This window comes from Watersipora subatra, chromosome 10, assembly GCF_963576615.1.
Source record: "Watersipora subatra chromosome 10, tzWatSuba1.1, whole genome shotgun sequence".
Taxonomy (NCBI): Eukaryota; Metazoa; Bryozoa; class Gymnolaemata; order Cheilostomatida; family Watersiporidae; genus Watersipora; species Watersipora subatra.
The window spans coordinates 29,747,857-29,765,611 of NC_088717.1; the positions used below are offsets into that span (position 1 = coordinate 29,747,857).

The window sequence follows — 17,755 nt, forward strand, 5'->3', positions numbered from 1 at the left end:
TTAGAATAACCAATATTATTATTATAGTAATAATATAAAACCAATGCAAAATTTTGTTTACATTTCAAAACGTCATAGCTAACAATATCAATAAGTTGCGATATTTATATAGATTTTTAGAAAATATGTACTATGCAGTCATTGTTCTTTAGTCATCCAAACTTATAATTAAATATTGTAATAACCTCATAAGGATCGTTAGAACAAAAAATCATCATTTCCTTTACTTACACTGCGTTGGACATCAGTTGGAATACCAAAGTATGAGTAACCAAAATGTCAGTTACTTTGAAATCGGCAAAATTGAAACGATTTCAGTACTCCTACGTTAATTACAGAGGAACCTTCGGCAAATCGACTGCGATCGATTTCGACAATTTACAAAGACTTGGTAATATATTTGAATAGGTTTATATGTGTTTTGTATCATTATTATACTTTAACAACTCTGCAAAACGATGGTTAAGTTTGTTGATGAGATTTTAAAACGAGGGTTGCGATGTTTTTAATGAATAATTTTCGTAAATTGTGTGCACATGCATTTATCATTAAAATTATCAAACTTTGCTCCCGCTCGTTTGGTCGTGGAATAATGAAGCCCTCGCATGAATCTGCAACATGCCAGGGTCCATAACAGACACTCATCCCACGATAACTCAACATGGGCCCAATGCTAATTCCATCTCATAACAGATAACACGTCACAGAAGCAGTGTTTATGTCATAAAATGCTTTGTGATGATGCTCATAGACTTTTTCTTTATTAAAGTTTTTAAGGCAGTTGAAAGACGCTGTGGGCAGGAAGTTGTGGGAGTTGAAGGAATCAGCGCAGCCATCTAGTACTTATCAAGTGAGTTGGAGAGATGCTTGACGAATTCAGGTTTCGGTATATCTGCAAATATTCCACTCAGTCACCAAATGCTTCTATATGGCATATCTGGATTTGTGGAATATCTCTGTGATTGCATGGTTTGTGTGTTTATATGGCATGACTGTGCATGTATAGTAGGTCTGGCTTAAATGACAAGTCTGTATTTGTCCGAAATACATATATTATTGCCTCATTACACTCAAGTACATCTATTATTAAGTCATTACACTCAAATACATATATTATTGACTCATTACACTCAAATACATCTATTATTGACTCGTTACACTCAAATACATCTATTATTAAGTCATTACATTCAAATATATATATTATTGACTCATTACACTCTAATACATCTATTATTGACTCATTACACTCAAATACATATATTATTGAGTCATTACACTCAAATTCATATATTATTGACTTACTACACTCAAATACATCTATTATTAACTCATTGCACTCAAATACATATATTATTGACTCATTACACTCAAATACATCTATTATTGACTCATTACACTCAAATACATCTATTATTGACTCATTACATTCAAATACATATATTATTGACTCATTACACTCAAATACATCTATTATTGACTCATTACACTCAAATACATCTATTATTGACTCATTACACTCAAATACATATATTATTGACTCATTACACTCTAATACATCTATTATTGAGTCATTACACTCAAATACATATATTATTGGCTCATTACACTCTAATACATCTATTATTAAGTCATTACACTCAAATACATCTATTATTGACTCATTACACTCTAATACATCTATTATTGACTCATTACACTCAAATACATCTATTATTGACTCATTACACTCAAATACATATATTATTGACTCATTACACTCAAATACATCTATTATTAAGTCATTACACTCAAATACATCTATTATTGACTCATTACACTCTAATACATCTATTATTGACTCATTACACTCGAATACATCTATTATTGACTCATTACACTCAAATACATATATTATTGACTCATTACACTCAAATACATCTATTATTGACTCGTTACACTCAAATACATCTATTATTAAGTCATTACATTCAAATATATATATTATTGACTCATTACACTCTAATACATCTATTATTGACTCATTACACTCAAATACATATATTATTGAGTCATTACACTCAAATTCATATATTATTGACTTACTACACTCAAATACATCTATTATTAACTCATTGCACTCAAATACATATATTATTGACTCATTACACTCAAATACATCTATTATTGACTCATTACACTCAAATACATCTATTATTGACTCATTACATTCAAATACATATATTATTGACTCATTACACTCAAATACATCTATTATTGACTCATTACACTCAAATACATCTATTATTGACTCATTACACTCAAATACATATATTATTGACTCATTACACTCTAATACATCTATTATTGAGTCATTACACTCAAATACATATATTATTGGCTCATTACACTCAAATACATCTATTATTGAGTCATTACACTCAAATACATCTATTATTGACTCATTACACTCTAATACATCTATTATTGACTCATTACACTCAAATACATCTATTATTGACTCATTACACTCAAATACATACATTATTGAGTCATTACACTCAAATACATATATTATTGACTCATTACACTCTAATACATCTATTATTGAGTCATTACACTCAAATACATATATTATTGACTCATTACACTCTAATACATCTATTATTGACTCATTACACTCAAATACATCTATTATTGACTCATTACACTCAAATACATATATTATTGACTCATTACACTCTAATACATCTATTATTGAGTCATTACACTCAAATACATATATTATTGACTCATTACACTCTAATACATCTATTATTGACTCATTACACTCAAATACATCTATTATTGACTCATTACACTCAAATACATATATTATTGACTCATTACACTCTAATACATCTATTATTGACTCATTACACTCAAATACATATATTATTGACTCATTACACTCTAATACATCTATTATTGAGTCATTACACTCAAATACATCTATTATTGACTCATTACATTCAAATACATATATTATTGACTCATTACACTCAAATACATATATTATTGACTCATTACACTCAAATACATCTATTATTGACTCGTTACACTCAAATACATCTATTATTAAGTCATTACATTCAAATACATATATTATTGACTCATTACACTCGAATACATCTATTATTGACTCATTACACTCAAATACATATATTATTGAGTCATTACACTCAAATTCATATATTATTGACTTACTACACTCAAATACATCTATTATTAACTCATTGCACTCAAATACATATATTATTGACTCATTACACTCAAATACATCTATTATTGACTCATTACACTCAAATACATCTATTATTGACTCATTACATTCAAATACATATATTATTGACTCATTACACTCAAATACATCTATTATTGACTCATTACACTCAAATACATCTATTATTGACTCATTACACTCAAATACATATATTATTGACTCATTACACTCAAATACATCTATTATTGACTCATTATACTCAAATACATCTATTATTGACTCATTACACTCTAATACATCTATTATTGACTCATTACACTCAAATACATCTATTATTGACTTATTACACTCAAATTCATATATTATTGACTCATTACACTCTAATACATCTATTATTGACTCATTACACTCTAATACATCTATTATTGACTCATTACACTCAAATACATCTATTATTGACTTATTACACTCAAATACATATATTATTGACTCATTACACTCTAATACATCTATTATTGAGTCATTACACTCAAATACATCTATTATTGACTCATTACACTCAAATACATATATTATTGACTCATTACACTCTAATACATCTATTATTAAGTCATTACACTCAAATACATCTATTATTGAGTCATTACAGTCAAATTCATATATTATTGACTTACTACACTCAAATACATCTATTATTGAGTCATTACACTCAAATACATATATTATTGACTCATTACATTCAAATACATCTATTATTGACTCATTACACTCAAATACATCTATTATTGACTCATTACACTCAAATACATCTATTATTGACTTATTACACTCAAATTCATATATTATTGACTCATTACACTCAAATACATATATTATTGACTCATTACACTCAAATACATCTATTATTGACTTATTACACTCAAATTCATATATTATTGACTCATTACACTCAAATACATATATTATTGACTCATTACACTCAAATACATATATTATTGACTCATTACACTCAAATACATCTATTATTGACTCATTACACTCTAATACATCTATTATTGACTCATTACAGTCAAATTCATATATTATTGACTCATTACACTCAAATACATCTATTATTGACTTATTACACTCAAATTCATATATTATTGACTCATTACACTCAAATACATATATTATTGACTCATTACACTCAAATACATATATTATTGAGTCATTACACTCAAATACATCTATTATTAAGTCATTACACTCAAATACATATATTAGTGACTCGTTACACTCAAATACATCTATTATTGACTCATTACACTCAAATACATATATTATTGACTTATTACACTCAAATACATCTATTATTGAGTCATTACACTCAAATACATATATTATTGAGTCATTACATTCAAATACATCTATTATTGACTCATTACACTCAGATACATCTATTATTGAGTCATTACACTCAAATACATCTATTATTAAGTCATTACACTCAAATACATATATTAGTGACTCGTTACACTCAAATACATCTATTATTGAGTCATTACACTCAAATACATATATTATTGACTCATTACACTCAAATACATATATTATTGACTCATTACACTCTAATACATCTATTATTGACTCATTACACTCAGATACATCTATTATTGACTCGTTACACTCAAATACATCTATCATTGACTCATTACACTCAAATACATCTATTATTGACTCATTACACTCAGATACATCTATTATTGACTCGTTACACTCAAATACATATATTATTGACTCATTACACTCAAATACATATATTATTGACTCATTACACTCTAATACATCTATTATTAACTCATTACATTCAAATACATATATTATTGACTCATTACACTCAAATACATCTATTATTAAGTCATTACACTCAAATACATATATTAGTGACTCGTTACACTCAAATACATCTATTATTGAATCATTACACTCAAATACATATATTATTGACTTATTACACTCAAATACATCTATTATTGAGTCATTACACTCAAATACATATATTATTGAGTCATTACATTCAAATACATCTATTATTGACTCATTACACTCAGATACATCTATTATTGAGTCATTACACTCAAATACATCTATTATTAAGTCATTACACTCAAATACATATATTAGTGACTCGTTACACTCAAATACATCTATTATTGAGTCATTACACTCAAATACATATATTATTGACTCATTACACTCAAATACATATATTATTGACTCATTACACTCTAATACATCTATTATTGACTCATTACACTCAGATACATCTATTATTGAGTCATTACACTCAAATACATCTATTATTAAGTCATTACACTCAAATACATATATTAGTGACTCGTTACACTCAAATACATCTATTATTGAGTCATTACACTCAAATACATATATTATTGACTCATTACACTCAAATACATCTATTAGTGACTCGTTACACTCAAATACATCTATTATTGAGTCATTACACTCAAATACATATATTATTGACTCATTACACTCAAATACATCTATTATTGAGTCATTACACTCAAATACATATATTATTGAGTCATTACACTCAAATACATCTATTATTGACTCGTTACACTCAAATACATCTATTATTGACTCATTACACTCAAAAACATCTATTATTGACTCATTACACTCAAATACATATATTATTGACTCATTACACTCAAATACATCTATTATTGACTCATTACACTCAAATACATATATTATTGAGTCATTACACTCAAATACATCTATTATTGACTCGTTACACTCAAATACATCTATTATTGACTCATTACACTCAAATACATCTATTATTGACTCATTACACTCAAATACATATATTATTGACTCATTACACTCAAATACATCTATTATTGACTCATTACACTCTAATACATCTATTATTGAGTCATTACACTCAAATACATATATTATTGACTCATTAAACTCAAATACATCTATTATTGAGTCATTACACTCAAATACATATATTATTGAGTCATTACACTCAAATACATCTATTATTGACTCGTTACACTCAAATACATCTATTATTGACTCATTACACTCAAATACATATATTATTGACTCATTACACTCAAATACATCTATTAGTGACTCGTTACACTCAAATACATCTATTATTGAGTCATTACACTCAAATACATATATTATTGACTCATTAAACTCAAATACATCTATTATTGAGTCATTACACTCAAATACATATATTATTGAGTCATTACACTCAAATACATCTATTATTGACTCGTTACACTCAAATACATCTATTGTTGACTCATTACACTCAAAAACATCTATTATTGACTCATTACACTCAAATACATATATTATTGACTCATTACACTCAAATACATCTATTATTGACTCATTACACTCAAAAACATCTATTATTGACTCATTACACTCAAATACATATATTATTGACTCATTACACTCAAATACATATATTATTGACTCATTACACTCAAATACATATATTATTGACTCATTACACTCTAATACATCTATTATTGACTCATTACACTCAGATACATCTATTATTGAGTCATTACACTCAAATACATCTATTATTAAGTCATTACACTCAAATACATATATTAGTGACTCGTTACACTCAAATACATCTATTATTGAGTCATTACACTCAAATACATATATTATTGACTCATTACACTCAAATACATCTATTAGTGACTCGTTACACTCAAATACATCTATTATTGAGTCATTACACTCAAATACATCTATTATTGACTCATTACACTCAAATACATCTATTATTGACTCATTACACTCAAATACATATATTATTGACTCATTACACTCAAATACATCTATTATTGACTCATTACACTCTAATACATCTATTATTGACTCATTACACTCTAATACATCTATTATTGACTCATTATACTCTAATACATATATTATTGACTCATTACACTCAAATACATCTATTAGTGACTCGTTACACTCAAATACATCTATTATTGAGTCATTACACTCAAATACATCTATTATTGAGTCATTACACTCAAATACATCTATTATTGACTCATTACACTCAAATACATCTATTATTGACTCATTACACTCAAATACATATATTATTGACTCATTACACTCAAATACATCTATTATTGACTCATTACACTCTAATACATCTATTATTGACTCATTACACTCTAATACATCTATTATTGACTCATTACACTCTAATACATCTATTAGTGACTCATTACACTCAAATACATATATTATTGACTCATTAAACTCAAATACATCTATTATTGACTCATTACACTCAAATACATCTATCATTGACTCATTACACTCAAAAACATATATTATTGACTCATTACACTCAAATACATCTATTATTGACTCGTTACACTCAAATACATCTATTATTGACTCGTTACACTCAAATACATCTATTATTGACTCATTACATTCAAATACATCTATTATTGACTTATTAAACTCAAATACATCTATTATTGACTTATTACACTTAAATACGTATATTATTGACTCATTACACTCAAATACATCTATTATTGACTTATTACACTTAAATACATATATTATTGACTCATTACACTCAAATACATATATTATTGACTCATTACACTCAAATACATCTATTATTGACTTATTACACTTAAATACATATATTATTGACTCATTACACTCAAATACATCTATTATTGACTCATTACACTCAAATACATATATTATTGACTCATTACACTCAAATACATCTATTATTGACTCATTACACTCAAATACATATATTATTGACTCATTACACTCAAATACATCTATTATTGACTCATTACACTCTAATACATATATTATTGACTCATTAAACTCAAATACATCTATTATTGACTCATTACACTCAAATACATCTATCATTGACTCATTACACTCAAAAACATATATTATTGACTCATTACACTCAAATACATCTATTATTGACTCGTTACACTCAAATACATCTATTATTGACTCGTTACACTCAAATACATCTATTATTGACTCATTACATTCAAATACATCTATTATTGACTTATTAAACTCAAATACATCTATTATTGACTTATTACACTTAAATACGTATATTATTGACTCATTACACTCAAATACATCTATTATTGACTTATTACACTTAAATACATATATTATTGACTCATTACACTCAAATACATATATTATTGACTCATTACACTCAAATACATCTATTATTGACTCATTACACTCTAATACATCTATTATTGACTTATTACACTTAAATACATATATTATTGAGTCATTACACTCAAATACATCTATTATTGACTCATTACACTCTAATACATATATTATTGACTCATTAAACTCAAATACATCTATTATTGACTCATTACACTCAAATACATCTATTATTGACTCATTACACTCAAATACATCTATCATTGACTCATTACACTCAAAAACATATATTATTGACTCATTACACTCAAATACATCTATTATTGACTCGTTACACTCAAATACATCTATTATTGACTCGTTACACTCAAATACATCTATTATTGACTCATTACACTCAAATACATATATTATTGACTCATTAAACTCAAATACATCTATTATTGACTCATTACACTCAAATACATCTATCATTGACTCATTACACTCAAAAACATATATTATTGACTCATTACACTCAAATACATCTATTATTGACTTATTAAACTCAAATACATCTATTATTGACTCGTTACACTCAAATACATCTATTATTGACTCATTAAACTCAAATACATATATTATTGACTCATTACACTCAAATACATCTATCATTGACTCATTACACTCAAAAACATATATTATTGACTCATTACACTCAAATACATCTATTATTGACTTATTAAACTCCAATACATATATTATTGACTCATTACACTTAAATACATCTATTATTGGCTCATTACACTCAAATACATCTATTAGTGACTCGTTACACTCAAATACATCTATTATTGACTCATTACACTCAAATACATATATTATTGACTCATTACACTCAAATACATCTATTATTGACTCATTACACTCAAATACATATATTATTGACTCATTACACTCAAATACATATATTATTGACTCATTACACTCAAAAACATATATTATTGACTCATTACACTCAAATACATCTATTATTGACTCGTTACACTCAAATACATCTATTATTGACTCGTTACACTCAAATACATCTATTATTGACTCATTACACTCTAATACATCTATTATTGACTCATTAAACTCAAATACCTCTATTATTGACTCATTACACTCAAATACATCTATCATTGACTCATTACACTCAAAAACATATATTATTGACTCATTACACTCAAATACATATATTATTGGCTCATTACACTCTAATACATCTATTATTGACTCATTAAACTCAAATACATCTATTATTGACTCATTACACTCAAATACATCTATTATTGACTCATTACACTCAAATACATCTATTATTGACTCATTACACTCAAATACATCTATCATTGACTCATTACACTCAAATACATCTATCATTGACTCATTACACTCAAAAACATATATTATTGACTCATTACACTCAAATACATCTATTATTGACTCATTACACTCAAATACATCTATCATTGACTCATTACACTCAAAAACATATATTATTGACTCATTACACTCAAATACATATATTATTGGCTCATTACACTCTAATACATCTATTATTGACTCATTAAACTCAAATACATCTATTATTGACTCATTACACTCAAATACATCTATTATTGACTCATTACACTCAAATACATCTATCATTGACTCATTAAACTCAAATACATCTATTATTGACTCATTACACTCAAATACATCTATCATTGACTCATTACACTCAAAAACATATATTATTGACTCATTACACTCAAATACATATATTATTGGCTCATTACACTCAAATACATCTATTATTGACTCATTACACTCAAATACATCTATTATTGACTCATTACACTCAAATACATCTATCATTGACTCATTAAACTCAAATACATCTATTATTGACTCATTACACTCAAATACATCTATCATTGACTCATTACACTCAAAAACATATATTATTGACTCATTACACTCAAATACATATATTATTGGCTCATTACACTCTAATACATCTATTATTGACTCATTAAACTCAAATACATCTATTATTGAGTCATTACATTCAAATACATCTATTATTGAGTCATTACACTCTAATACATCTATTATTGACTCATTACACTCAAATACATATATTATTGACTCATTACACTCAAATACATCTATCATTGACTCATTACACTCAAATACATCTATCATTGACTCATTACACTCAAAAACATATATTATTGACTCATTACACTCAAATACATCTATTATTGACTCATTACACTCAAATACATCTATTATTGACTCATTACACTCAAATACATATATTATTGACTCATTACACTCAAATACATCTATTATTGACTCATTACACTCAAATACATCTATTATTGACTCATTACACTCAAATACATCTATCATTGACTCATTAAACTCAAATACATCTATTATTGACTCATTACACTCAAATACATCTATCATTGACTCATTACACTCAAAAACATATATTATTGACTCATTACACTCAAATACATATATTATTGGCTCATTACACTCAAATACATCTATTATTGACTCATTACACTCAAATACATCTATCATTGACTCATTACACTCAAAAACATATATTATTGACTCATTACACTCAAATACATATATTATTGGCTCATTACACTCAAATACATCTATTATTGACTCATTACACTTAAATACATCTATTATTGGCTCATTACACTCAAATACATCTATTAGTGACTCGTTACACTCAAATACATCTATTATTGAGTCATTACACTCAAATACATATATTATTGACTCATTACACTCAAATACATCTATTATTAAGTCATTACACTCAAATACATATATTATTGACTTACTACACTCAAATACATCTATTATTGACTTAATAAACTCAAATACATCTATTATTGACTTATTACACTTAAATACATCTATTATTGACTCATTACACTCAAATACATCTATTATTGGCTCATTACACTCAAATACATCTATTATTGAGTCATTACACTCAAATACATATATTATTGACTCATTACACTCAAATACATCTATTATTAAGTCATTACACTCAAATACATATATTATTGAGTCATTACACTCAAATACATATATTATTGACTTATTACACTTAAATACATCTATTATTGACTCATTACACTTAAATACATCTATTATTGGCTCATTACACTCAAATACATCTATTATTGACTCATTACACTCAAATACATCTATTATTGACTCATTACACTCAAATACATCTATTATTGACTCATTAAACTCAAATACATCTATTATTGAGTCATTACACTCAAATACATCTATCATTGACTCATTACACTCAAGTACATCTATTATTGAGTCATTACACTCAAATACATATATTATTGACTCATTACACTCAAGTACATCTATTATTGACTCATTACACTCAAATACATATATTATTGACTCATTAAACTCAAATACATCTATTATTGAGTCATTACACTCAAATACATCTATTATTGACTCATTACACTCTAATACATCTATTATTGACTCATTACATTCAAATACATCTATTATTGACTCATTACACTCTAATACCTCTATTATTGACTCATTACACTCAAATACATCTATTAGTGACTCGTTACACTCAAATACATCTATTATTGAGTCATTACACTCAAATACATATATTATTGACTCATTACACTCAAGTACATCTATTATTGAGTCATTACACTCAAATACATCTATTATTGACTCATTAAACTCAAATACATCTATTATTGGGTCATTACACTCAAGTACATCTATTATTGACTCATTACACTCAAATACATATATTATTGACTCATTAAACTCAAATACATCTATTATTGAGTCATTACACTCAAATACATCTATTATTGACTCATTACACTCTAATACATCTATTATTGACTCATTACATTCAAATACATCTATTATTGACTCATTACACTCTAATACCTCTATTATTGACTCATTACACTCAAATACATCTATTAGTGACTCATTACACTCAAATACATCTATTAGTGACTCGTTACACTCAAATACATCTATTATTGAGTCATTACACTCAAATACATATATTATTGACTCATTACACTCTAATACATATATTATTGAGTCATTATACTCAAATACATATATTATTGGCTCATTACACTCAAATACATCTATTATTGAGTCATTACACTCAAATACATATATTATTGACTCATTACACTCAAATACATCTATTAGTGACTCGTTACACTCAAATACATCTATTATTGAGTCATTACACTCAAATACATATATTATTGACTCATTATACTCAAATACATCTATTATTGAGTCATTACACTCAAATACATATATTATTGAGTCATTACACTCAAATACATATATTATTGACTTATTACACTCAAATACATCTATTATTGAGTCATTACACTCAAATTCATATATTATTGACTTACTACACTCAAATACATATATTATTGACTTATTACACTCAAATACATATATTATTGAGTCATTACACTCAAATACATATATTATTGACTTATTACACTCAAATACATATATTATTGAGTCATTACACTCAAATACATCTATTATTGAGTCATTACACTCTAATACATCTATTATTGACTCATTACACTCAAATACATCTATTATTGAGTCATTACACTCAAATACATCTATTATTGACTCATTACACTCTAATACATATATTATTGACTCATTACACTCAAATACATCTATTATTGACTCATTACATTCAAATACATATATTATTGACTCATTACACTCTAATACATCTATTATTGACTCATTACACTCAAATACATATATTATTGACTCGTTACACTCAAATACATCTATTATTGACTCATTACACTCAAATACATATATTATTGACTCGTTACACTCAAATACATCTATTATTGACTCATTACACTCAAGTACATCTATTATTGAGTCATTACACTCAAATACATCTATTATTGACTCATTACACTCAAATACATCTATTATTGACTCATTACACTCAAATACATCTATTATTGAGTCATTACATTCAAATACATCTATTATTGAGTCATTACACTCAAATACATATATTATTGACTCATTACACTCAAATACATCTATTATTAAGTCATTACACTCAAATTCATATATTATTGACTTATTAGACTCAAATACATCTATTATTGAGTCATTACACTCAAATACATATATTATTGACTCATTACACTCTAATACATCTATTATTGACTCATTACATTCAAATACATCTATTATTGACTCATTACACTCAAATACATATATTATTGACTCATTATACTCAAATACATCTATTATTGACTCATTACACTCTAATACATCTATTATTGACTCATTACACTCAAATACATCTATTATTGACTCATTAAACTCAAATACATCTATTATTAAGTCATTACACTCAAATACATCTATTAGTGACTCGTTACACTCAAATACATCTATTATTGAGTCATTACACTCAAATACATATATTATTGACTCATTACACTCAAATACATCTATTATTAAGTCATTACACTCAAATACATATATTATTGAGTCATTACACTCAAATACATCTATTAGTGACTCGTTACACTCAAATACATCTATTATTGAGTCATTACACTCAAATACATATATTATTGACTCATTACACTCAAATACATCTATGATTAAGTCATTACACTCAAATACATATATTATTGAGTCATTACACTCAAATACATCTATTAGTGACTCGTTACACTCAAATACATCTATTATTGAGTCATTACACTCAAATACATATATTGTTGACTCATTACACTCAAATACATCTATTATTAAGTCATTACACTCAAATTCATATATTATTGACTTATTACACTCAAATACATCTATTATTGAGTCATTACACTCAAATACATATATTATTGAGTCATTACATTCAAATACATATATTATTGACTCATTACACTCAAATACATCTATTATTGACTCATTACACTCAAATACATCTATTATTGACTCATTACACTCAAATACATCTATTATTAAGTCATTACACTCAAATACATCTATTAGTGACTCGTTACACTCAAATACATCTATTATTGACTCATTACACTCAAATACATCTATTATTGACTCATTACACTCAAATACATCTATTATTAAGTCATTACACTCAAATACATCTATTAGTGACTCGTTATACTCAAATACATATATTATTAACTCATTACACTCAAATACATCTATTATTGACTCATTACACTCAAATACATCTATTATTGACTCATTACACTCAAATACATCTATTATTGACTCATTACACTCAAATACATCTATTATTAAGTCATTACACTCAAATACATCTATTAGTGACTCGTTACACTCAAATACATCTATTATTGACTCATTACACTCAAATACATCTATTATTAAGTCATTACACTCAAATACATATATTATTAACTCATTACACTCAAATACATCTATTATTGACTCATTACACTCAAATACATCTATTATTGACTCATTACACTCAAATACATCTATCATTGACTCATTACATTCAAATACATATATTATTGACTCATTACACTCACATACATCTATTATTGACTCATTACACTCAAATACATCTATTATTGACTCATTACACTCAAATACATCTATTATTAAGTCATTACACTCAAATACATCTATTATTGACTCATTACACTCAAATACATATATTATTGACTCATTACACTCTAATACATCTATTATTGACTCATTACATTCAAATACATCTATTATTGACTCATTACACTCTAATACATATATTATTGAGTCATTACACTCTAATACATATATTATTGACTCATTACACTCAAATACATCTATTATTGACTCATTACACTCAAATACATCTATTATTGACTCATTACACTCAAATACATCTATTATTGACTCATTACACTCAAATACATCTATTATTAGGTCATTACACTCAAATACATCTATTAGTGACTCGTTATACTCAAATACATATATTATTAACTCATTACACTCAAATACATCTATTATTGACTCATTACACTCAAATACATATATTATTGACTCATTACACTCTAATACATCTATTATTGACTCATTACATTCAAATACATATATTATTGACTCATTACACTCAAATACATATATTATTGACTCATTACACTCAAATACATCTATTATTGACTCATTACATTCAAATACATCTATTATTGACTCATTACACTCAAATACATCTATTATTAAGTCATTACACTCAAATACATCTATTAGTGACTCGTTATACTCAAATACATATATTATTAACTCATTACACTCAAATACATCTATTATTGACTCATTACACTCAAATACATCTATTATTAAGTCATTAAACTCAAATACATATATTATTGACTCATTACACTCAAATACATCTATTATTGACTCATTACACTCTAATACATCTATTATTGACTCATTACACTCTAATACATCTATTATTGACTCATTAAACTCAAATACATCTATTATTGACTCATTACACTCTAATACATCTATTATTGACTCATTACATTCAAATACATATATTATTGACTCATTACACTCAAATACATCTATTATTGACTCATTACACTCAAATACATCTATTATTAACTCATTACACTCTAATACATCTATTATTGAGTCATTACACTCAAATACATATATTATTGAGTCATTACATTCAAATACATATATTATTGACTCATTACACTCAAATACATCTATTATTGAGTCATTACACTCAAATACATATATTATTGAGTCATTACACTCAAATACATCTATTAGTGACTCGTTACACTCAAGTCCATCTATTATTGACTCATTACACTCAAATACATCTATTATTGACTCATTACACTCAAATACATCTATTATTGAGTCATTACACTCAAATACATCTATTATTGAGTCATTACACTCAAATACATCTATTAGTGACTCGTTACACTCAAGTCCATCTATTATTGACTCATTACACTCAAATACATATATTATTGACTCATTACACTCAGATACATATATTATTGACTTATTACACTCAAATACATCTATTATTGAGTCATTACACTCAAATACATATATTATTGAGTCATTACATTCAAATACATATATTATTGACTCATTACACTCAAATACATCTATTATTGACTCATTACACTCAAATACATCTATTATTGACTCATTACACTCAAATACATCTATTATTGAGTCATTACACTCAAATACATCTATTAGTGACCCGTTACACTCAAGTCCATCTATTATTGACTCATTACACTCAAATACATATATTATTGACTCATTACACTCAGATACATATATTATTGACTTATTACACTCAAATACATCTATTATTGAGTCATTACACTCAAATACATATATTATTGAGTCATTACATTCAAATACATATATTATTGACTCATTACACTCAAATACATCTATTATTGACTCATTACACTCAAATACATCTATTATTGACTCATTACACTCAAATACATCTATTATTGACTCATTACACTCAGATACATATATTATTGACTTATTACACTCAAATACATCTATTATTGAGTCATTACACTCAAATACATCTATTATTGACTCATTACACTCAAATACATATATTATTGACTCATTACACTCAGATACATCTATTATTGAGTCATTACACTCAAATACATCTATTATTGACTCATTACACTCAAATACATATATTATTGACTCATTACACTCTAATACATATATTATTGACTCATTACACTCAAATACATCTATTATTGACTCATTACACTCTAATACATCTATTATTGACTCATTACACTCAAATACATCTATTATTGACTCATTACACTCAAATACATATATTATTGACTCATTACACTCAGATACATCTATTATTGAGTCATTACACTCAAATACATCTATTATTAAGTCATTACACTCAAATACATCTATTATTGATTCATTACACTCAAATACATATATTATTGACTCATTACACTCAAATACATATATTATTGACTCATTACACTCAAATACATCTATTATTGACTCATTACACTCAAATACATCTATTATTAACTCATTACACTCTAATACATATATTATTGACTCATTACACTCAAA

The 17,755-nt window shown here is 26.1% G+C and overlaps 1 protein-coding gene across 1 annotated transcript in view; it reads left to right on the forward strand.

Moving 5' to 3' along the window:
* LOC137405768 (vacuolar protein-sorting-associated protein 36-like) overlaps positions 1–17,755 on the forward strand; it is a 74,257-nt gene that overhangs the window by 26,412 nt on the left and 30,090 nt on the right. The window contains exon 5 of the mRNA XM_068092156.1: positions 770–850. Within this exon, the coding sequence (XP_067948257.1) occupies positions 770–850 (81 nt within the window). The remainder of the gene's footprint in view (positions 1–769; positions 851–17,755) is intronic.